At 46.3% G+C, this 25,150-nt stretch overlaps 1 protein-coding gene across 1 annotated transcript in view; it reads right to left on the bottom strand.

The window, feature by feature from the left end:
* LOC144719556 (arginine-glutamic acid dipeptide repeats protein-like) overlaps positions 1–25,150 on the bottom strand; it is a 53,174-nt gene that overhangs the window by 27,212 nt on the left and 812 nt on the right. The window contains 11 exon segments of the mRNA XM_078595591.1: positions 1,049–1,129; positions 1,335–1,433; positions 2,208–2,307; positions 5,404–5,546; positions 6,144–6,192; positions 7,231–7,335; positions 8,968–9,064; positions 10,144–10,249; positions 11,592–11,662; positions 14,299–14,427; positions 15,098–16,243. Coding sequence (XP_078451717.1) covers positions 1,049–1,129; positions 1,335–1,433; positions 2,208–2,307; positions 5,404–5,546; positions 6,144–6,192; positions 7,231–7,335; positions 8,968–9,064; positions 10,144–10,249; positions 11,592–11,662; positions 14,299–14,427; positions 15,098–15,350 — 1,233 coding nt within the window. The 5' untranslated portion in view covers positions 15,351–16,243.

Genomic DNA, 25,150 nt, shown 5'->3' with positions numbered 1-25,150 from the left:
CTGTCAACTCCTGGATCACTCAGGGCCGGCTCGGTACGGTCCAGGCATGGCTCAATTGTACAATGGAAAAGTCAAACACAACATTCTGGAAACACTCACACCGCTGATGAGATCTCTCTCGTTTAAAAAATTTCCCAATCGCCATCACATCATGAGATGAAGGATCCATTCAGATGTCTAGCAGAGCAGCGCACCCCTTTGTGTTAGACAATGGCCGACAGAAGCGGATATCAAAGAACTACTATCCCTCTGAGATTCCTTCAAGACACGGGCACTTGATTTAAGATTCAATCACAAATTTTGTGAACAATCAAGACAAAGACACACCAGACAACACAAGAGATACAACTACAGGTCTCTCGAGACAGCAGATAACATGAAAGGCGGAACCAGTAAAAATGTGTTCACTGGAAACACAACCAATGATGATTGTCATGGTCGTAGTCTCAGCCCCCTCCCCGTTGTTTTGACTGTAATTGTGCGTCATGATAGTGGTGGCGGCTATTTGCAGTGCTCTTGTCCCACTGTGTCCTTGCTATCATTTGTGTAGTGTATCTTATATTTAGTTGCTGTTACAGTTAAATTAGCTATGGTGTGTATATAAAATGCAATGTGTTATTTTATACAGCGATGTTCATGTAAATTGCATCACACAATGCTGTACATTTTCTAACGCGCGTAGTTTTTTTAACACGGGAAAGCACAGACAAGCCAAAAGGTAGCCAGAATCGGTGCCGTTAACAATTGCCCAATCTTTGCCGTCTGCCAAAAGGAGGCGAAACTTGCCATATATAATCCAAATTTATTAATGTGCCGGTCAAGTTTTGGACCATTATGCTGGAACACAAATGGTCTACTCTTGCGAAAGACGTCGCATGATCTTTGACGTTCACTACGAAGCACACGATGCGTAGTATTATCATGATCGTTACACCAGCAAAAATAACTAGGGAGCTTTGTGGTTGTTAGAATTGTAGCGGTGGTGGTGATGGTGGTGTTGGTGGTGTTTGTGACAGGTGCGTTGGCTGTTGCTTTGTGCGTCTCTCACCGTCTCTTTGTGAGGCAGCAGCTCTTTGCGGATTCGGAAAAAGTTCTTCCCAAACTGCCTGAGCCCACGCACAAAACGTTTCTGTGGAAGCAAGCAGGACATGGGTTAGAATATGTAGAGAGAATGTATGTTAATTTGCATTATGTAGGTAGCAGAGTGTGTGTGTTGTGCAAATCTGTGTGCCCTGCTGGCCTTAATGGGTGCTTGCTGATAGTACTTTCCTCAAACGGTCTGTAAAAGGGTTATGTTGTGTATCACATAGACACGTGTGTGTGTGGGTATGTACAGTCTCATCGTCACTCCAGCGCTTGTCCACGGAGCGAGGGAATGGTTTGAGCAGCAGTGTTTGCAAGGCCTTGCCCCGGTCATAGCCGCTTGCATGCAGCTGCACACACAGGACACAGCGACACACACGTAATGCAGGACACAAGTCACTCAGTCATACAGATACAAAGACACACATGGAACGCATTGACCCGCAGATACAGATACCGATATACATACACATACAGAACGCTGGGACAGATGCGGATATACATAGACAAACAAAGACAAGATCCCCATATAGCTTTAACAGACTGTTGGGGAAAGTGCTGTTAGCGAGTCACATCAATCAAGGCCAGAATGGTACACGAGGTGGATGACCAGCACCAGGCCTGGCCGCCTTTGTCTCCCAAGTGCCGATGTTGAAACACCGTACCAGGTACTCATTTGAGGCCGAGTCAACCTAGGGGAGGCTCCGATCCGGTTCAGATAATCATCATTGGTGTGGGCCGTGAGTGGAAATCGAATCCCTGTCGCCAGGGTTCGTAGCACGGCACGCTAACCGCTACACAACCGCTCCCCTTAAATACAGACACACACACGGAACGCAGTAACAGATAGGCATACGCACATGCAGATACACACACGTGGAACGCAGTTGCAGATATATACGGAACGCAGAAGCAGATACACGCACACATGAAGATATGCACACGTACGGAAAGCAGCGACAGATACAGCACGTCTCGTTATCACATGGCTCATTAAAACGTGGCTCCTTATAGCACGGCGCCCATTATCACGCAGCTCATTATAATGCGTCTCATTACAGCACGGCCCGTCATCCCATGGCTCATTATAACACGGATCGTTCGTGGATCGTTTGGGGCCATACCACGTCCAGAGCGTTGATGGTCGTGTCATCCCTCGAGGCAGCGAGGCATCCGTCCTCCGTGAGGCCCCCGTCGCACATCCCCGCATAGGCAGCCATGCTCCTGCAAACAAAGACCCCCCCCCGTATAGCCTTATTAGACTGTTGGGGCAAGTGCTGTTAATGAGCACCTACGAAGGCTGGTATGGCACACGAGGGGGTGGGTGGCCAATACCACTCAAGGCCGCCTTTGCCTCTCCGGTGGTACTCATTTGAGGCTGAATCGACCAGGGGGAGGCCCAGGACCGGTTCAAATAACCGTCACCGGTGTTAGCAGTGAACGGGAACTGAACTCTGGTTGCCGGGTTCGTAGCGCAGCGCTATAACTGCTGCGCTACCGCAGGAGCATGTGTGTGTGCTTGCTCCTGCACACACACATCATGGGCCAAGGTCTATCCACTGCTGGATAGGTAGGAAGGCATACCTACGCTCAAACCATTCACCATGGTTCTGCCATGCCACTATCCACCTGATCCGATTTCCTCTCATTGAATTGAACTGCTTATCTCAGAAAATGTAATTGCCATTTGGTAGCCTACATTTTGGAAACTATCTTTTCATGTTATTATGAACAGGCTTGAGAGTGCATCTTCTTGTGGACAGCCCTTGAGAGTGCATTTTCTTGGTGAGATCGCATCTTATAGTCTGAATCATCTTCATATTTGTATTTTGTTGTTCTTTGAGCAATCCCAAAGCAGCAGGTCTTGTTTTGTAAGTGTTTTATTGGTGCCGTTTTTTTTTATTAAACTTGTTGGCACAGAAAAGCTTCACCGAGTCTCATGACTCTTTCAGCAGGGTCCTGCCAATATTTCTCAAGTCGTACATTTCTATATTTTAAAAAATAATATTCTTTAAAAAAAAATCCTTTCTGGTGTCTCTATAAAAAGAAGGGCCATTGCCTCAAAACGTTGCCTCAAATATACTTTTTCTAATACGGTCTAATTGATGAATGCATCAAAAGTCTTTTTGTTATATTCTTTTAATGCCTTGGTGTGCAAAAGCTTGGATGACTGCTTACAAATCCCATTACGGAATCAATAAAAGCTAACCATGACGGTATTTGATACTCATTTGGATCGGACTGATGGTTTGTAAGTGGTCATCTGTGGAAAAAACTTTTCCTAAATGCAGCATGTGCACTTGATCGGCAGGCCTCTAAAATATCAGTACATTTCTATACATCTCATAGGATAATTACAGACCATTTACCTCCAAGCAAGCACATATACCGTACATACACAGACATGTGCACAAATGCCTACGAGCACATACTGCAGATTATACAGATCATAAATCTCGCTGCAGTTGGAAGATGACACATGACCTACAAGGCTTTCTCTTGCTCTCTCCTCGTGAATATTCAGTTTTAGGCCTAAACAAAAAAGCATCATATGCATTCACACATGTATACATACACATCAATATTCATCAGACTATTGGGGCAAATTATGTTAGCGAGCACCTATTAAGGCCGACATGACACGCGAGGGAGTGGTTTGGCCAACACCACGCCCGGTTGCCTTTGGCTCCTCAGTGCTGACGTTTATGCACAGTATCAGGTACTCATTTAAGGCTGAGATGACATGGGGCAGGCCCAGGCTCTGTCAAATATTCACAACTGTTGTTGGCCATGAGCAAAAATCGAACTCAGCTTGCCAGGTGTGTAGCTGTGCATTCACTACTACACTACTGCTCTCCACAAATACAAAGAGGCACACACACATACAAAATTAAATAATATGGGAAAGGTATTCTACACAATAGTTTGTTGTGTGCGGTCATTGGTAACCGGGCTGAGAAAATAACGAGTTGCGCATGAGAACTTAGTTTAATGAGAACTCAGGTGGCTGAAACCCCGACTCGAACCCTGGACCCTCAAGCGATTTGACTGGGTACCTCAACACGTTCATTATGAGCCACCTCATTTAGATTAAATAATGCCCTTCGGGCGGGAAAAGACACCCAGACTCCTCAGTCAGGTCAGGACATTAAGTGGCTTGGCAGCAGCAAAGAGCGCCTCTGTTTTTTTTTGCTTCCATTTCCCCTGCAGACAGCGGCTCGCAGAGTGGAGTTATGACATCAGTAGTGGATCGATACGAGAGCCTGCGCCGTGTGCAGACAAATGAGATTAATTCGTAGCAGGAGGCAGTAATGCTATGGTGGGTGCGTGTGTCTGTGTATGTGTGTAAGGGAGCTGTGTCTCAAATATTGGAAGAAGTCACCCCCTGTGACTGGCTGGCTGAGGTGCCATCTGTTGAGGAAAGGCGATCCATAGTCTGAGACCAGTAAAGGCACCGGGCAGAGATGATCTCCCAAGCGAAATGCTGAGGGAGGGTGGCGTTTGTGCACAGGCTGCCCTACATGACATCATAACAACAGTCTGGACCACTGGACGGGTTCCGCAGGATTGGAAGGATGCCCTGGTGGTCCCCCTCTTTAAGAAGGGGGACCACACAACCTGTAACAACTACAGGAGAATCTCACTCCTCACTGTGCCGAGAGAGGTCCTGGCAAGGATTATTCAACATCGCCTTGCTAGGCACGATGAGGAGAGGCCTGCGAAGCCCCAATGCAGTTTCAGGAAAGGGCGGTCCTGCACAGATTACATATTTTCTGTCCGTCTGCTAAAGCAGAGGTGTAGGGAATTCCAACAAAACCTACATCTCTGCTTTAAGACATGGTCAAGGCCTATGATACCATCAGTAGGCCTAGGCTCTGAGTTACTCTTCGTGCTTTCGGAGTCCCTGATCCTCTGCTCACGATCATTAAGGACTTTGATGATGATGAACGGGCCCGGGTAAAACTACGTGGCCGGGAGTCGGAGCCATTCCCTGTTCCCCTTGGGGTGCGACAGGGGTGTCCCTCTGGCTCCCACATTATTTAACATCTTTCTCGACCACGTAGTTCGTGAAGCGGCGATGTTTACACATCGCACCAGGTACTGATTTGAGGCTGAGTCGACCTAGGGTAGGCCCAGGACCGGTTCAGATAATCGTCACTGGTGTTCGCCGTGAGCGGGAATCGAACCCGGGTCGCCAGGTTCGTAGCGCAGCGCGCTAACCGCTACACTACCGCTCCCCACTTACAACACACACAGACACACAGACACATACGCGTGCACGCATGGGTATGCGTGGATGTTAATATCCCTGCGTCTCACCGTGCCGCTCGCAGGTACATGATGAGGTCGCAGTCGGAGATGCCGGGGATCCAGACGCGCTCCTCGAACGCAGTGCCCTCGCCGCCACTTTCAGAGTCCGGCACCAGTGAACCCGGGGGAACCAGCAGCTCCGGCAGCTTCGCCTGCACACGCACGCGCGCACACACACACAATGCTCCCCCTATATAGCCATAACAAACTTTTGGGGCAATTGTTGTGGGTGGCCAGCACCACACCCGACCGACTTTGTCTCCCGGGTCACGATGCTTACATACAGCATCCAGATACTGATTTGAGGCCGAGACCACCTAGGAGAGGCCCAGGACCTGATTGGATAATCATCACTGGTATTGGCCTACCACATGCACGCAAACACACGTACATATACAGCAACACAGACACAGGAAGACGAAGACCATTTGATAAAACTGAAAATTCGTATCTTTATAACTGCTTTTTATGTTTCGTTTGTCGTCCTTCCCTCGCACCTCCGATTGGCACGGTTTGGCATCGTACTGTTAAAAAGAATTTCAACATACATGAATACATGTAACTTTCAAAACTGTTAGGGTGCTGGGGCCAGGAATCAAACTGAGGTCGCCAGGTTCATAACGCAGTGTTTTAACTAGCTAAGTATACTCACACACTAATCAACAAAAGCAGACACACACAGAAATGCTGTCACCATAGCACCTGTGCCAGGCTAGGTTCACTCCAAGGCTACAATGCGTGGTCTTTACCTGGTGGCTTGGTCCAACTCTGATCTCTCCCTGGGTGCTGTTCAGCCTCCTGTAGCAGGACAACACATCATCACAGCATCACCACACGACATCGCAATCACGCGAAACCCACGCACACGCATGGCAAACATCACGTTACCACCATCACCGCCGCCTTTGCCAACTCACAGTCTCCACCGCACCAGCAACGTCAGTGGATTGCTTTCTGCCGGGCTGTCACGCACCGTGCGCTGCTAAATGCGTCTTGAAACTGAATGTGAGGCCAAGTGACCTACAAACCCTTTGTCCTAAAAATAGCAGCATGTGATTAAATCCCTGGTGGTGCCACAATGAAATGAGTTACTCTTTGATTCTGGATGCAAGTAGCCAAAGCAGACAGTGCAAGTGAATGACATTTGTCACGCGCAGGACAACGGCGCAGATGTGAAAAGGCGAGTTAAGTGAAACATTTGTTGAAAATGACAGTTGGCGAATGAAACCGTAAAGCACAAAGAGGTGAATGGACAAATAAAACACAGCAAGCTGCATTAAAAGCACAGGGAAGAGCGTTGCTGTGCTTCGAAAGTTAGCGATGTACACCAAAGTTGAGATGGCATTCCTGTTTGTTAAAAAGTTGGGTTTGTGAACATCTATCGAAAATAACAGTTCCGCCATCACGCACAAGTACTACGCTGAATGTGGGTGGTTAATTTGCTGAGGGCGGATACGTAGCGGTCGGATAACCAACATTGTACTGTACACCGACCCGCATACCTCCCCACAGCTCTTGCAACTATTATAAAAAATGGTAAAACACATTTCACACTCCTGAAGATTTAGATCCCACAGTGTGCTTGCCTAAAGACTAACTCAATTTCCTCGGAATTAGACGTGCAAGAAACCACGGAGAAGTGCCAACAATCGCCCACACTCAGGATGTCTGGAATACAGATGTACATCTATTACTACCAACACAAACATCATCAGAGTGATTAGCCCGAGATCATCAACATCCACCGTACCTATAACCCTACATCCTTATACCACCAATAGGAGATCTGGGGCTCGAGCCCAGGCTGTAGGAGATCTGGAGCCAGAGTTTCCTCACCTCGTCTCGGGGTTGTATCCGAGGATGTAGAAGAATGTGTCGGACTTTGCTTTGAAATCCTTTGCAGCAAAGATGTCCGAAAAGTGCGACACGCCACACTTACCCCTATAAAAAAACACAAAAAAACAACAGCTGACATTCACCACTCTAGTCCTGTGCCCAGGCTAAGTGCACTTCGAGGCCACCTGAAGTCTCAAACGGTCTCTGGCAGGAGGTCACAGGATAGACCCAGGTGTCATGAATTAACTGAATTAGATGATTAGCAGATGCACCACAGCAAACGCTGGTGTCAAGGAAATTAGTTCATGTTCGCTGTTCTGCCACTACAAAGACCAACAGATGTTCTTGCTTGGACCCGGAATGCATCCAAGGTGTTGTGTGGATGCGTCAGTGGTGGCACAACGTCTTGGTGATTACAAGCCCACGGGCTGCATGAAAGTCTTTTAGCCTCCTAATGTCATTACTAAGCTGACTTGGCCCATGTCTTCCAATCCAAGCGATGGCGTCATGACCCGCTTTGGAATTAGGGTCACCTAATAAGAGGACTCTCTGCCGAGGGACTATTTTAGCCAACATACAGGACAGGTCAAAGAAAGCTTTTTACCCATCAGCTTTGCCTGCTCCCCTAAACAGATATTCACCTTCAATGAGGGTTAAGGCAAACACCACCACAATTCCCCAACTCCTTTTGATAGGTAGGCGAGACCACAGCAGCTGCCTGAGACTTATGACTTACCACACATCACCACCATGCTCCCACATTCATAAAATGTAATCAGATGAAAAGCCACTTCAGACTAAAAGCCAGTTATTTGATGTTATTCTGCCTTGGTTATAGGACTGTTCACCCCTTGTGGTGACAGGAGCACAAACCAGTCCACTGGACCTCCTGAATTACACATATGTCAAGGCAGGACTGGTCCAGTTCCCGAAAGAAGAATGGTAGCCCCTTCACATTCCACCCCCCACCCAGTGAATGTTTTGACATTCCAAGTGGCTAGCGACAGTGATTGTCTGTTGATTGTGGAGGCTCCTGAAGTAAAGGGGATTCTGTTCTCTGGGTCCATCTAACAGTGCTTGGCCATCATAAACGTATTTCATTCAGAGACATCGGAAAAATTCCTGCATTGGTTTTAATGACTGTGGTTATATGGTAAGAGAATAACCTAATGTACACAAAAAACACGTAACTAAACTCAGACGCACATACTAATACATATATACGTATAGGTATACACACAGGCACACGATGAGCTGAAGAAATCTCTGCATGGTGTGTTATAGACAGAGCTGTTTGGCATGCTAGAGGTGGACAGCTGTTGAGTGTATGCAAATGGATATGGGACATGCCGTATTAATAGACGGCTGAAGGGCATGTTGTATGGATAGACGGCTGTAGGGGGTGCTGTGTGGATTGACGGATATACGGCACGCTGTACGAAAAGTCGGCTGTAGGATATTCTGTATGGATAGGTGGCTTATAGGAGGAATGTTGTGTGGATAGACGGCTGGTGTTCTGTAGACAGCTGTAGGTTATGCTGTATGGATAGACTATAGGGGTGATGTGTGGATAGATGGCTGTGAATGGTCTGGAGACAGCTGTAGGACACGCTGTATAGATAGACCGCTGTAGGAGGCGCTGTGTGATGGATAGACGGCTGTCGAGTGTAGTTTCGAGGTAGGTGTAGAGTAAACGCAGGCAGCTGTGGGGCGTGCTGTGCGGTGCGAGCGTCGTACCGGAGTGCCGACGCGTGGTACGTGTCAATGCAGTCCGATATGAAGAGTTCCCGGCTCCTGATGACGGGGTCCACAATCACGAGGTCCCGGCCAGAATCTAAACAATAACACCAGCAGCAGCAGCGACTGTCATTCACCACTATATGTATAACTTATTTCGCACCATACATAGCCAACCGTGCTAATCGGCGGTGCGGGGGAGGACAACAAACTAAATGCGTAATAATGCAAATAGGAATTTTTTGCATAGCTTGAGGTGGCGCAACAGAAATTCACCAGTGCATATGCGGAGAAAGAGTGGTCAAATGGCCCTCGAGAGTGCTGATGGCAATCCCACAGCAGCCGTACCAGGCTAGGTTCACTTTGAGACCACCTGGAGTAGGTAGGTAGGTGAAGGTTTGCTAACGGCAAGCGATGACTCGCTGATAGGGAGGCCACGGGATCGACTGAGGAGTTACGCGCTCAAGGACTGTGGTGACGAGAAGATGCACCATTGCACCCGTTTAGGCCGAGGTGACCCAGTGGATGACCAGAGTAGATTGAAATATCGGATACCATTGTTGATGTGTCATGGCAAGGGATTTAACTTGAGCATTCAGGCTCGTAGTGCTGCGAGCTAGCTATCGATATTACTCTTTGAACTCCGATCGTTTTTTGTATTGTTTGTTGTTATAAATTTCTGACTCGCCCCTGCTGGACATCTGTGAAACAGAGCTTCATAGCTCATCAGATCTCTCCAGGACAAATAAAGATTCCGATTCTTAAAAGTGAACACAAGTGTTCACCCATATATGCATGCGAACATGCACACCACAAACACGATCAGTGTACAACGCAAAGATCCCCAGAGTATAGCCGACATACTGTCAGGGCAAGTGCTGTTAGCGAGCACCGATCAAGGTCGGCACAGGGCACGAAACGGTGGTGTCGTTCGACCGCCTTTATCTCTCTAGGGTTGGTATATACACACCACGCCAGGCAATAATGTAAGGCTAAGTCGACCTAGGATCATTTCAGATATCTCTCACCGCTGATTTTCACCGTGACCACGAATCGAAAGTCCGCCGCCAAATTCCTAGCAACATGCACACTAACCACTGCGCCGCCGCTCCCCAGGACAAAAGAAAAGACGCACAAAAACACACGCACATGACACACGTGTGCATGGGAGTATACCGTTCTCATTGTGCCGATCTTGGACTAGTAGTTGGTAGACTGAGTCCGGCACCTCGGACTGCCGGTAGTACCACTTGACGTTCATCATGAGGTGGTCCCTCTTGCTCTGCAAAACCCCACCCCCCACATTCCTTAGACCTTGCACAAAACACTGTCGTCATGCAGAACTTTTAGCGAGGGAGTGCGTAACTATGGCATATCCCACATTAACCACAATGATTTGTTGATGGAGGGATTGTTGAAAAAAGGGCATGGGGCAAAGGGGAATATTGAATGCGAATAATTGACTTCATCAAGACGAGACAACATCAACAATGTCATCGACAGTCACAAAGGCAAAGACCCCCTAGACAGCCTTTAACAGACTGTTGGGGCAAGTGCTGTTAGCGAGCAATAATTGAGACTGGGATGAGTCTGGCACAATGACCGGTGAGGCCAGTACCACACTTGGCCATACTTTTTCTCCCCAATGCCGATTGCTCATATATCACACCAGGTACTCGTCTAAAACTAAATCAACCTAGGGGAGGATCAGGACCGGTTCAGATATCACTCACCACTGATGTCAGCCGTGGCCGGGAATAGAACTCGGTGTGCTAACCACGGCGCCGCCACTCCCCACAATCAACACAAACACAATGAAGACCAACAACACCATCGACATAAACAACAAAATTAACATCACCGATCCCATTAACAATATCAACACCATTAACACGAGGAATGTAACGATTAACAGACTAAAATATTTTCTCAACAACAAAGTTCACAAACTCAAATTTGTGCAAATTACATTGGAAATGTTCAGATCTGGCCAGGTGGCCTGGCGGTAGAATGGGCGAGTTCAAATACTTGTTCGAGGTTGACTCAACCAATCATGCCTTCGGGGAGGGTTGATAAAATCATACCAACTTGTCAGGAAATTGTTCTACGGGTAGGCTCACCCCGGCCATAGGAATTTGGAATTTGCAGCAAGGGGCTCAGGGCTATAAACAGAAGACCATCCGGCCTCAATGCTCATTTGAGCAGGAAATCATAATGACAGCAACCTCTCAACTTGAAATGCATCACACAGAATTCGCTTACGCTCTAAGAGAGAACGACTCGGAGACGCGAGAAGGAACGAGAGCCGAGTGGGAAGGGCAGTAGTTAGATGGTGAGCCGGTGCCAAAAATCCCACGCCCCACAAAGCTCTGTCGTCCTCTATATATTAAAATGTTATCGGCCAAATAATAAGCGATTACAAAATCACTTGGACTTGTTAGTTTTAGGCTAATGGTACAAAACGAAGCAACAAATCGAGCAGGCAATAGAATGAGAAAAGAGTAATCAATATTTGCATTGAACTGTGTTAAATTGCACTGATAATAATCGTTACATGCCTTATTGACAACCAAGCCACCGCAATCAAGATAACACAGCGCAGAGGGTTTGAGTACAGTGCTCACAAGTTTGAAGTCCTGGATGCTGCAGATGAAGTAGGGGATGTCTGGCCGTCGCGACTCTATGTACACGCAGTCTGCAACATGCGCACACGCAAGCAACAAAGATTCCCTTACATCCTTCATACACTGTTGTGGTAGGTGCTGCTCGCGAGAGCCTATGGAGGCCAGCACAGCACACCAGGAGATGGTGTGGCTACAACCATGGACGGCCACTTATGTCTCCCCAATGCTGATCTTTATACACCACGTCAGGTACTCTTTTAAGGCTGAGTCGATCTCGGGGAGACCCAGAACTAATTCAAGTAGTCTCCTCTGTTAATGGTCGTTAGCAGGAATAAAACTCGGGTCGTCGAGTTAGTAGCGCAGTGCGCTAACCACCGCACGACTGCTCCCCATCGCGCACACAGGTAAACACACACATGTAAACACACAACGACACACGTTTGTTAAATAGCAGGATCAAGAAACAACTTCTGGTATTGTGAATACTGTTCTTCTTGTTTACATTTGCTATTGCAGTATCAAAGATCCCCCGTATAGCCATAACAGACTGTTGGGGCAAGTGCTGTTAGCGAGAAACTATGAAGGCCGGAACGGCACACGAAGGAGGGTGGGTGGCAATAACTACGCCCTGCCGCATTTGTCTCCTCAGTGGCGATGTTTACGCATCGCACCATGTACAAATTTGAGGCTGAGTCGACCTAGGGGAGGCCCAGGACCGGTTCAGATAATCGTCACTGGTGTTGGCCATGAGCGGGAATCGAACTTGGGCCGCTGGGTTCGTAGCGCAGCGCGCTAACGGCTACACTACTGCTCCCCATTACAGTTTCACACACTGTATCAGTATCATGAAACCACCGAGGTAATTTGGCAGCGCGTGATGTCTCTTGTGGTCTTGCGTCAATTGTGCCGTTGTGGTTATTGCGCGGTTGGTCTAATGGTGGTCATGTGTGTGATGGTAATTTTTTTGTTGCCATGTGGTCGTTAGGTAGTCCTCCGGTCTCCAGGCTGTGAAAACCGTAACTACAGTGCCAAATACAGGCGTTTATTGTTATTTAGATAACAGGACACTGTAATCAGTCTTTTATTGATCTGTCAAAACCATGTGATAGGGTTGACCAACAAATCGTATCGCACAGATAAGGCACCTGTGGCATCAGCAGTAAAGCAACGGGTTGGTTCACAACTACTTGGAAGATTAGATGAGATGGCCTGAATTTGGCATCAAAGGGTGACCACCTGCGGCTGTTGTGCTCTGCTGATGTGATTATGTTCATGTCTCGACCTGATCCCATCTATGTTTGGGACGAAAGTAAAGCAGGCCCCATACCAATTATCAACACAAAGTAATAATAATAATAATAAACTTCCCTTTGTCAATCCACTGCTGGAAGGCGGCCCTCCCCCCACATTGTTCATCAGTCATGGGGGTTGTTTGATGACACTTCACAACGCTGGTAAGTGCGGACTAGTGCACGAGGGCCCGAAGACCGGTTAGGATATAATACGCCACCGATTTTGGCCATGGCGAGGAATAAAACTCACGTCGCTGGGCTCATAGCACAAACCACTGCGCCACTGCTCAACACCCAAAACAATGTATTTAAGACTATCACTGAATAACAATGAAACTATGCACTTCAGAATTAGAAAACAGATAATCTCTTCGGGAGTTAACCTCCGTGAATTAACAGTGAACACTTAATGTGGATCTACCATCAAAAATGTGATGTGCTCTAAGTAGTTGGCGATCGGTTGGTTAATCGTCGAAACGTTAGCCCAACAAATAAGCAGACAACACACCTTACTATTCCTGTCTCCCCACAATAATAAATACATGTTTTTGTTTCAAATCCGATTGACCACACAACCTCCTTGGAAGTATTTGTTTTATTATAAACTGTAAAAAAACGTGGAAACCATTATTAAGTTATTAAAAAGCTATGTGTGATTGATGTACAGAGGTGTCCACCCAACTCATAATCTCTAATCTAGACCTTTCATGCCAATTACTGAAGATGGTGAAGTGGCCTACAAATCGGCTCATGCTGCAGCCAAAAGAGGCTTCCACTTGGCCCACTTCATCTCTTGAGGACGGTCACTGTACCCATCACTGCGAGCTCTGTTGTCACCGGTAATCTCTCAGTGACAGCAATAAAAGGATATTGGACAGAGTGTATATGGAGGTGTGGTCATGGTAGTAACAACCACCTTCCACGTGCCATTCTGTGCTCTCTGATCTTTGTTACGTTATTTGTGCGTTAACAAACGTAAGTTGATTTAGTTGTTGGAGCATTTGTACAGTTGGTGTTGGTTTGGTTCATGTGTTGTTGTTCTTGTGGAGTCAATACCATCAGGCTGGTACATGGTGGCGTCGTCAGTAATTTATGTGGTGGTAGAGGTTTTAGTTGTTTTGTGCTGCCGTGTAGTTGTTGCTGTGTGTTTCGGCAATGTGGTTGGCGGGTGGTGATTGCGGAATTGTGCGAGTTCTGTTTTTGTTGTGTTACAGTTGCGGCGTCATTCTTGTGTTTTTGTCACCGTGTGGTAGCTGTATTGTGATTGTTGTGCTGTGGTTGTTGCGTGCTCTCGTACCCACAGGCATGTAGGTAGTGGTGCTGTCTGTCGTGTGTGTGGTGTCAGCAGGTGATGTGCCGTGTTAGTTGTGCTGTGGTTGTTGTGCTGTGGTAGAGGTGGTTTTGTGTTACCGTACCTCCAGGCTGGTAGATGGTGGCGTCATCCGTCGTGTACGTGGCGATGTCTCCGTTGTCGTTCCTCTGGAATCGAGGTTTCCTCTTCGCCGACTTCCGAGGCTTCGACTTCCGGCCCTCATCAGGGAGGCCTGAGACCGGAAGAGACACGAGATGCGCAATGCTGTAATAACAAGCACGGAAAACACAACACACACAGCACAACATACAAACACGCAAAACTACACACCATACACAATGCTTGTTTATAAATGTGGAGGGAAAAACTGAGAAAAATCCACATGACCACAGGGACAACATGCAAACTCCAAATATAAAGCAGGCTACAGGGTCAGGATCGAACCCACGACCTCCTGTATACCAGGCGAGGGAGATAACATCTCACCACCGTGGTGCTGGGGGGCAGCAGAAGAGTAAGGAGTAACACACAATCTGTGCAAAATTTTGCACGTGTGATGCACACGACAAAGTGTAAGTAACCATGAATAAGAAAACTGGTGTAACCATCAACCGCATCAGAACATAAACAGGCGGATATGTACATCTTCTATTCCTCCAAAAGATGAAGAGCAAAACTACACAAACTCTCTCGTGAAGCCCCCTCATGGCTAGGAGGCCTCAACATTGGCATTTATCTTTTGAACGTATTTCCAAATGCAAAAACAGAATACAAAAAAAACCACGGCGCACTCAAAATGGATAAGACTGTCTCACAACCATAACACACACAACAGCAAGTGCGGCAATCAGCACCCACAGCAATGCTTATGCTGTACACAGCAGCACATAACACACATTCACCTGCCATCTCCTTCTCCATCTCATCCTCGTCCACGCAGTCACTGTCAGCTCCTCCTCCTCCGCCGCTCACTCCGGTCACCACCCCCCCGCCCCCAGCACTGCCACCCCCACCGCCGTCCACCGTGCAGCTCCGCCTTCTGCGCCCGCTACCGCCCCCACAGTGCACCGGGGCCCCCCCACAATGCACGGCGGTGGCGTTGTTGGCAGTGGCGGGCGGGGCGTGCCCGTCACTCGACGACCGTGAGGAGGCCATGATGGTCCACGAGCCTTGCCGGCGGTGCGTGAACGTCGCCGAGCCGCCCCTCTTTCCCCCGGACGAGGCCGACGAGGAGGAGGAGGCGGCGGCCGGAGGGGGCTGCTGCTGCTGCAGTTGCTGCAGTGGCGATGAGGGGGGCTGCCCCCCCCCGCCGGCGGCACGCGCCGAGGGCCCGCTAGTGCGCCGCGATAGGCACACGGTCAACCGAGGGCGGCTCACCGGCGCACCTCCCCCGCTCCCCGCCTCCGCTATTTTTCCTCGATGGCTCGCAATTATTTACCGAGACGGGGCCAAAAACGCATGTGTCGGCGGGCCCTACGGTGCATCCAAAAAGAAGCCAGAAGTACAATGATTTTTCGATCGAGTTTTGAAATCGATAGGGCAATCGAGGGTTTGTCTTCACGTTGAGCTAAAATGCTTAAATGTGTTTGTGATTGTTATGCCTCCGAGTCACATTTGTGCAGAGTTTGTCGCAAGTGAGGTGTCGACTCAGTGCTTAAAACACTTGGCGCTGGAGATGTTTGTAATGGTGGTTTTTGTTTTCAGCCTTTGTTCGTGCAGATTTAGCGCCTTATTACAAAACTAATGTTAAAATACTGCCGTGTTATTCAACTGCCATACATCTTAAAATATTTTTTAATCCTTCTTAAGCTGTATTAAAAAAAAATCACGTGATTGTAAGGTCGTATAAATTCAAGTTAACTTTAATGGCATAACAATGAGCTCAACGACACCAATGTTTCCTTCTGTAAATATTATTTGTCAGCTCCTGTGTGCCCAAGTGAATGCTCTTGGCCCCAGTTCTTGTCGTTGTTGGTATCGTTGTTGCTTTTTGCCGTGTAGTCGGAGCGCTTGTGTCAGTCAGTGTGCCGATTTATCCACAACTCCACCTAGCAGAAGAAACCACAAAACAAACATCAAGAATGAGTCATTACACACGAAACAATGAAACACACAAGATAAAGATCCCCCCAATAGCCTCGTCAAACTGTAGGAGCAAGTGCTATTAGCGAGCACCTACAAAGGCCAGCAAGGCACACGAGGGGGTGGGTGGCCAGCACCACACCCGGCTGCCTTTGTCTCCCTAGTGGCGATGTTTACACACTGCACCAGATACTCATTTGGGGCTGAGTCGACCTTGGGAAGGCCCAGGACCGGCTCAGATAATCGTCACTGGTGTTGGCCGTGAGCGGGAATTGAACCTGCGTCGCCAGGTTTGTAGCGCAGTGTTTAATTTAAGCTAATCTTCTGAATTAACGAGACGGAACACGCGGAGATGAAAAAGACAACGCAGTACAGACGAGACACCGTACAGCTCAGATAATACAGAAACACAGAACAAAGAAAAGACTTTAGACAAGACATACAGTAGACTCAAAAGATGTTACTAATGTGGCAATTAAACTAGAGCGTTAAACAAGGCAGTACACAAGGTAAACGGCACAGACCTGAGACAATACACATCGAAAATTAGAAAGGCGACAACACGTATAAAACACCAGCACAAACGAGATAGTAGAAACAAGACTAAAAAAAAATCTATTCTGGAATCAAATCATAACCCTGGAAATGAGAGAGTTTATCGACTGACGTGGGGAAGGGCCCAATCATTACATACATAGTAGCCAAATCCACACTGTCCCCACAAACACCGCTCTTGAAAGTGCTAAACGACCTAATGATGACTGCCAAATGATGCACTGTTGCCGAGATGCACACCACTTCATTGCAGTCCTGTAACTGACGACCCATCGCATCACTGCCCTTGTGCTACACCTAATCCCACGGTCATTGCTGTTGATTCAGGGCCAGTGAATCTCATTTCACCAAGGCCAGCGCCACCATCATTCAAACACGTTCCTTTTTTTGGCATTTCCCCAATTATTTTACAACTGCGCTCTTGACACTCTTCCGCAAGATGAAAAAATTTCAATTATGAAATCTCACAGAAAGCAGTGTAACATAACCCTATGTTGGAGAATGGCCCTTGGTAGGCGATATCACAGAACTGCTTCTAAGATCCTTTCAATTGGCTCGTATCCACCCGAGGCAATTTATCATTGTACAAGCGCCGCTGCTACAGAGGTGATTGTCCCATGAAAACCAGAGCTAGAAATTTACCGTTAAAATGAAAGAAAAATTGTATTCAATGGGTTTTTTGTGCAGTCATTGGTAATCAGGCTTAGACCATCGACTGCACATCTGAGAAGCTGGTTTATTAATCACTGGTGGATGAAACCCAGACTTGAACGCATAATCTATGCAGTGCCAGCCCAGCGCTGACATCATATTAGCCCGAGCCAAGCCTGTCACCTCAATTCGACTCTTGTTTTGACCCCTGACATCCAGACAAGCCTGACTCTTCATTTACACTGACATCCTTGTCACCCTGATTTATTATTTATCCCAAGCTTCTCAACAACACAGCTTGCTGCTTACGTGCGTCTTCATTCATTAAACTCATAATCCGCCGTGCCGTGTCTGAACATGATTTGACAAGCTAAGATTATCTTCATTTTATTCCTCTCCATCATGATCATATTACTAGAGGTCTAAAGACAACACACTGACAGACCAGTCTCCGGTGGGCTCATGAGACAATAAACTGACAGACCAGTCTATGATAATGTTATGAGACAACAAACTGACAAACCAATTTCTGATCGGGTGCTTAAAAGCATAGTTGAGGATAGCGCTCTCCGACAACAATCTTTAGACATCGGACTGACAAACGAGTGTCTTGTCAGCCCCATTAAATTAAACCCAACAAGACCTGAAACTGGAACCTTGCTTAATGGGCCTAGCCCTGCCAAGCTTATGACATTAATTCAGGCATCTGGCTCTGGTGAACGTTGTCCACACCCTGCATCGTTAGCAAAACGCAGTGGCATGTAGCACAGCGGCGAAACGCCGTTATAACCGACACTGTTGCAGGCACACATGCGGCAAAGTGTTGCCCTGCAGCAGTTTATCCCGGGACCCAGTTGCTATTTTGAACGCTGTAATTTCAGTAAAAGAGTTGAGAGCACAGCGCTGCGATTGCTAAAGATTGATGCGGCTGAATTTTTGCAGCGTACGTAAAAATGGCCTAACAGGACATGAGGGCTTCGTCGTGTTTCAGAGGCAACGTCGTTAATACGGAGGAATAACGGCGCTGTGAGAGTTAATGCTCCGTGGAACCTGGCATCGCAGCATCAACATGACAGAGACATCCCCTGGCATCACCACAATCATTTTGCAGTAAAACAAACGGCACAACATCAATATTGGAATGTCAAAAGCGCATTACCACCATCACAGCGACAGTCGACGTCTACGTATAAAAAAAATGCAATCACCATGTTAACATCGCCACCAACATTCTCATGCTGAACATCGTCATCACCAAACTATCATAACCACGCAATCAACATTGCGTGGTTACATTCACATCACGAACATCAAAATCACATTTTATATGCTATTATCGATATTACTGGCATTAAAAACGTTAACATCACATAGAATTAAAAAGATTGTTGTTAGCGTGAAACTATTGCTGGCATGACGCCCGGCCACCTTTATTTCCCCAATGTTCATGTATACACACAGCAGCGGGTCAACATAGGCGAGGTCCCAAGGATCGCCTCGCATATCATTCCCCATTAATGTTAGCCATGGCGGAGACTCAAACTCAGGTCTCTGGGTTTGTAGCCGTAGTTGTGTCTGTGAATAACTCGACACCCCCCCCCCCACCCTGCTGGCCCCCGCCCCACCAATGCACCCCGTGCAGCTGACACATTTACAGCCGCATGCATCAGCACACACGCGCATTAAGGAGCACTGGACCAACTAATGTCCGCAGTAACTGTATTATCCCCACAGGTTTGCATATTTGCCCAAACAAAGTCCACGGTGAACCATTTCTGCTCCCTTAGCGCTCCCTGCCAGCCACCCGTTTCCCTAACTCCCCTTTAACACCCAGTTGGTTGTTGTACGGATGCCTTGATTCAGAAATTAATATCGATCCATAAGCTCACGACACGTGCATGATTCCGTGCACATTGTAAGTAATGTGTTCCGAGTGACCCCTGCAGTCACTAGAGGCCGTTACTCTAACCGCAATGCAAAATAAGAATCGATTCTTGCCACATCGAATCACGACAATAAATAACAATCACTGCGTGAAGAGAGGTCACTGCTACCTTCTCTGCTGCTCACAATTTCTGGAAACAACACAGCCCCCCCCCTCGTCCTTATGTATAATAATCATGTACAGTACTGTACTGTACTCGGATGGATTTTCATGTCGGTGACCCACGTCAAATGAGGCTCTCGAGTTGTCTCTCTGAGTTCCCACCCTGGTGAAATTAAATAAACGTGAACATTTTTTTCCCACATTTTACCAGGTAAGGAGGCCCACTGAGCTCTTTTCAGAAGCGTCCTGGCCACACAAATGATAGCTGCTCCACGCAGTGGCTTATCGAATGGAAATGTACATCACCCAAATCTCCAAAATGCGTGATATTCATTCTTAATGAGGGGGAAACTGGATGACTCGGAGAAAAATCCACGCGACCACGGGGAGAGAGAGAGAGAACATGCAAACTCCAAATATACAGGGTCAAAATCGAATCCACAAAACCTCCTACATACGAGACGAACGTGGAGAGGTAGTAGTTAACATCTCACTATCGCGGCACCCCCGATTTTTTGTGAAACCATGGGAGGGGGTGGAGATGACATTTGGATAACAAGTACAGTATCTTTTTATAAAGGGTGGGTGGGGGGTCATCATGGTTGGGGGATGTTTGGCCAATAACTTAGAGTGTGTGTGGGAGGTTATCTGAGTAACTCAGCAATACAAACATGCATGAGCTACACGCACGCAATGCATTACACTGAATAAACACGCAGACACTACACATTATAAACTTGGGCTTACACAATACTATACAAACACACACTATAAACATATCGACTGTATTTCTCCAGGATAAATAAAGGTTCTGAGTCTGTATATGCCAGCGTAAGCCACACACACTTAAAACGCACACAGACACTATACACAAACTAAACACACGAATATACAGTATTGTACACACATAATTCAACACGTAAAATATTCTACACACACACAATGAGACACCAAGTACATAATATAAACGTGATATTTAAGTACTGTTCTACACACACACATGCTTTAAAAGCCTGCCATACACTATACACCAGTTATCATTATCATCGTCAGCCATTATCCATCCAATGCTGGATAATACTCCCAAAGTAGTCGCAGTCTCTAACGATCCGGTGATGTAACAATCCATCGAGCGTTGATACAAATGAGCCAATTTCATCGCTCCATCCACTCTAAATCCCTCCTTTGGATGCCGCTCCATCATTACTCTCTCCCACCAGCCATCCTTCCAGCGACGGGCCTTGCCCAAGCCGCACTCAGTTTCCTTAAAAGTCAACATTTTCCTGAACCCGATGTATGTACAACTAAAAAAGAAGCTATATTTATCTTACAAGATAAGGCGCACTGAAATTAGAGGTCAACGAAGTGGCTTATAACGTGGAAATAACATTGCAGCCAAATACTCTTAACGCACGTTTCGAAATGTGGAGGGGAAAAGTCCCAGAGAAAAATTCACGGCGACCACGGGGAGAACTTGCAAACTCCAAGTCTTCAGGCGTCAGGGTCAGGATCGAACCCACAAACAACCTCCTGCATACCAGGCGATGACGATAACGTCTCGCCACCGCCATCAGGGCGCCACGTGGTGAGATGTTAACCACTTCGCCTGGTATACAGGAGGTCGCGGGTTCGATCCCAACCCCTGACCGCCTGCAGTACATTTGGAGTGTGCACGTCACTCTCCCCCTGTGGTCGCGTGGATTTTCTCTCCGGGCCGTCTGGTTTTTCCTTCCACATTTAGAATCAGCAACGCGCGTTTAGAGTATTTATTTGGCTGCTTTAAATTTCCAGATGATGACGATAAGCCACTTCGTTGAGCTATCATTTGTCGCCAAGGTGCTTTTGAAAAAAAGAGCCGTATAGCTTAGTGGGCCTTACCTGGAAAACATTTTAAAATAGTTCAGTATACATACTTTTACTGCTGGATGCGGGCCTCCCCCCGCCGTGCGGGTTGTGGTGGGGGGTTAATGGACCATACTTCACCACACAGGTCTGTGCGGGTTGGTTCGAACCATAGAGGTATAATACAACCATTGCTTTTGCCGCACTGCCCTATACTACCCACCCACCATGCATCTCCACTTATGCATGTGTGGTGTATACATACAGTATAATATTGTGGGTGGTGAGCAACACGCCCATCCGCCTTCGTCTCCCTCGTGGTGATGTTTACACACCTCACCAGGTACTCATTTGAGGTCGAGTCGACCTAGGGAAGACCCAGGGGACCGGTTCAGATAATCATCAACGGTGTTGGCCGTGCACGGGAATCGAACTCTGGTGGTCCGGTGAGTAATCCATTTAAATACAAAAACACACGCACTTTCACCACAAATAGTGCAAAAATACACAATCAGTAACAACACATTCACTCGCATACACAAATACAAAGTTAATATTCCTCAATCAAATCATACCGTATAATACTATACACATATGCACACTTAAGTATACGCCTTAGTATATCCATACCGCACACAATTAAAACAACACGAGAACTCTACACATTTCAGACTTCACGTAAATAACCACAGGCGTGTAAACATAACCAAACACAAACAGTACAGATACACAAAGACTTAAATACAGACGCATGTGAATTTTACATTGTGCATGCTATATGCTATACCAATACGTTTAAACAAACACACAGGCATATAGATTTACACACCTATACAAAGTACACACACAGAAATACACATGTATACAAAGACATGATAGATTTTACCCTTTAACGGACTGTACAAGGCTAAACGCTCACAGCACGTGTAGGCACACAAAACCACAGACACAACCGCTTATACATAAACACAACCACACACAAACAGACAATAACACTCACACATGCATACAAACACGTAAACATATAAACACACACACACATTAACAAGAACATAAACAAATATGCTAAACCACACACGTTGAAACACAAACAAGCAGTGTACATTCACTCAGTCTACACGCACATCAAGAACAAAAACTACACACGTAAACATAAACAAACGAAAATATCACACGAACACCAACAGGCTGGTGCCAGACTAGGCACACACATACATGCAAAAATACACATACACGCACAAGCACATTTATAAACAGACAAAAAACACACAATCACAAAAGAAAATCCCACGTATAAACACACGGTACTCTACCTTACAAGGATACACACTGAAGCACACGCATTCAAAACACACAAGCACAGAGATGCACACGTGCATATACATTCATCTCACACACAGAAAATCAAGACGCAGCACACCACTTCCTGGCATTCGTCAATGCTGGCTCCCCACCAACACCACTCACTGCTCCTTATGATTAACAGTGACACCACAGTAACTAGAACCAACACTGCTCCTTATGATTAACAGTTTCACCACAGTAACTACAACCAACACTGCTCCTTATGATTAACAGTTTCACCACAGTAACTACAACCAACACTGCTCCTTATGATTAATAGTTTCACCACAGTAACTACAACCAACACTGCTCCTTATGATTAACAGTGACACCACAGTAACTAGAACCAACACTGCTCCTTATGATTAACAGTTTCACCACAGTAACTACAACCAACACTGCTCCTTATGATTAACAGTTTCACCACAGTAACTACAACCAACACTGCTCCTTATGATTAATAGTTTCACCACAGTAACTACAACCAACACTGCTCCTTATGATTAACAGTGACACCACAGTAACTACAACCAACACTGCTCCTTATGATTAACAGTGACACCACAGTAACTACAACCAACACTGCTCCTTATGATTAACAGTTTCACCACAGTAACTACAACCAACACTGCTCCTTATGATTAACAGTTTCACCACAGTAACTACAACCAACACTGCTCCTTATGATTAACAGTTTCACCACAGTAACTAGAACCAACACTGCTCCTTATGATTAACAGTTTCACCACAGTAACTAAAACCACCACTGATCATTATAACTATGCCACCACAGTAACCACCATCGCCATCACTGATCCTTATAAAAGTGTCATCACATTAACCACCCCTGCTCCATATGATTAACAGTGCTTCCACAGTAACCACCATCATCATCACTGTTCCTTATGAATAAATGCCACCAGTCACCATGACATCGATCCTTATAACAGTTCCACCACAGTAATCATCACCACCACTGAACCTTATAACAGTGCCACCATCACTGTTCCATATGAATAAGTGCCACCATTGTGACCACCAGCACTGCCCCTTATGACAGTACCACCACAATCACCACCATCACCACCTCGTTATTAGTACCACCAAAGTAACCATCACTGTTTCTTACAATAATAACAGTACCGCCACAATAACCACCATCACCACTCGTTATTAGTACCACCAAAGTAACCATCACTGTTTCTTACAATAATAACAGTACCAACACAATAACCACCATCACAACTCGTTGTTGCAGTACCACCACCGTAACCACCACTGTTCCTTACAATGATGACAGTACCACCACAATAACCACCATGACCACTCATTATTGCAGTACCACCACAATAACCACCACTGATCCTTACAATGATAACAGTACCACCACTATAACCACCATCACCACCTCGTTATTAGTGCCACCACAATAACCACCACTGATCCTTAAAATTAAAGTTCCACCACAGGAACTACCGTCACCAGCAACTGTGCCTTATAATAAGTGACACCACAGCAATCACAACCACGACTGCTCCTTCTAAAAACAGTATCACCCTAGTAAACACCACTGCTCCTTATAATAATACAACCGGAGTAACCATCAACACCACGACTGTACTCCTTATAAACAACACCGCAATAACCACCACTGCTCCTTGTATCAGTAACGCCACAGTAACCACCACTACTTGTTATAACAAGAGTACCACCACAATAACCACCACTACTTGTTCTAACAAGAGTATCATCACAATAACCACCACTACTTGTTATAACAAGAGTACCACCACAATAACCACCACTACTTGTTCTAACAAGAGTATCGTCACAATAACCACCACTACTTGTTCTAACAAGAGTATCACCACAGTAACCACCACTACTTGTTCTAACAAGAGTACCACCACAATAACCACCACTACTTGTTATAACAAGAGTATCACCACAGTAACCACCACTACTTGTTATAACAAGAGTATCGTCACAATAACCACCACTACTTGTTATAACAAGAGTATCGTCACAATAACCACCACTACTTGTTATAACAATAACCACCACTACTTGTTATAACAAGAGTATCGTCACAATAACCACCACTACTTGTTATAACAATAACCACCACTACTTGTTATAACAAGAGTATCGTCACAATAACCACCACTACTTGTTATAACAAGAGTATCACCACAGTAACCACCACTACTTGTTATAACAAGAGTATCGTCACAATAACCACCACTACTTGTTATAACAAGAGTATCATCACAGTAACCACCACTACTTGTTATAACAATAACCACCACTACTTGTTATAACAATAACCACCACTACTTGTTATAACAAGAGTATCATCACAGTAACCACCACTACTTGTTATAACAAGAGTATCGTCACAATAACCACCACTACTTGTTATAACAAGAGTATC

Source organism: Lampetra planeri, chromosome 6, assembly GCF_965212315.1.
Source record: "Lampetra planeri chromosome 6, kcLamPlan1.2.h2, whole genome shotgun sequence".
Taxonomy (NCBI): Eukaryota; Metazoa; Chordata; class Hyperoartia; order Petromyzontiformes; family Petromyzontidae; genus Lampetra; species Lampetra planeri.
The sequence above is the reverse complement of the archived record's forward strand: the minus strand, read 5'-3'. Positions and strand labels throughout refer to the sequence as shown.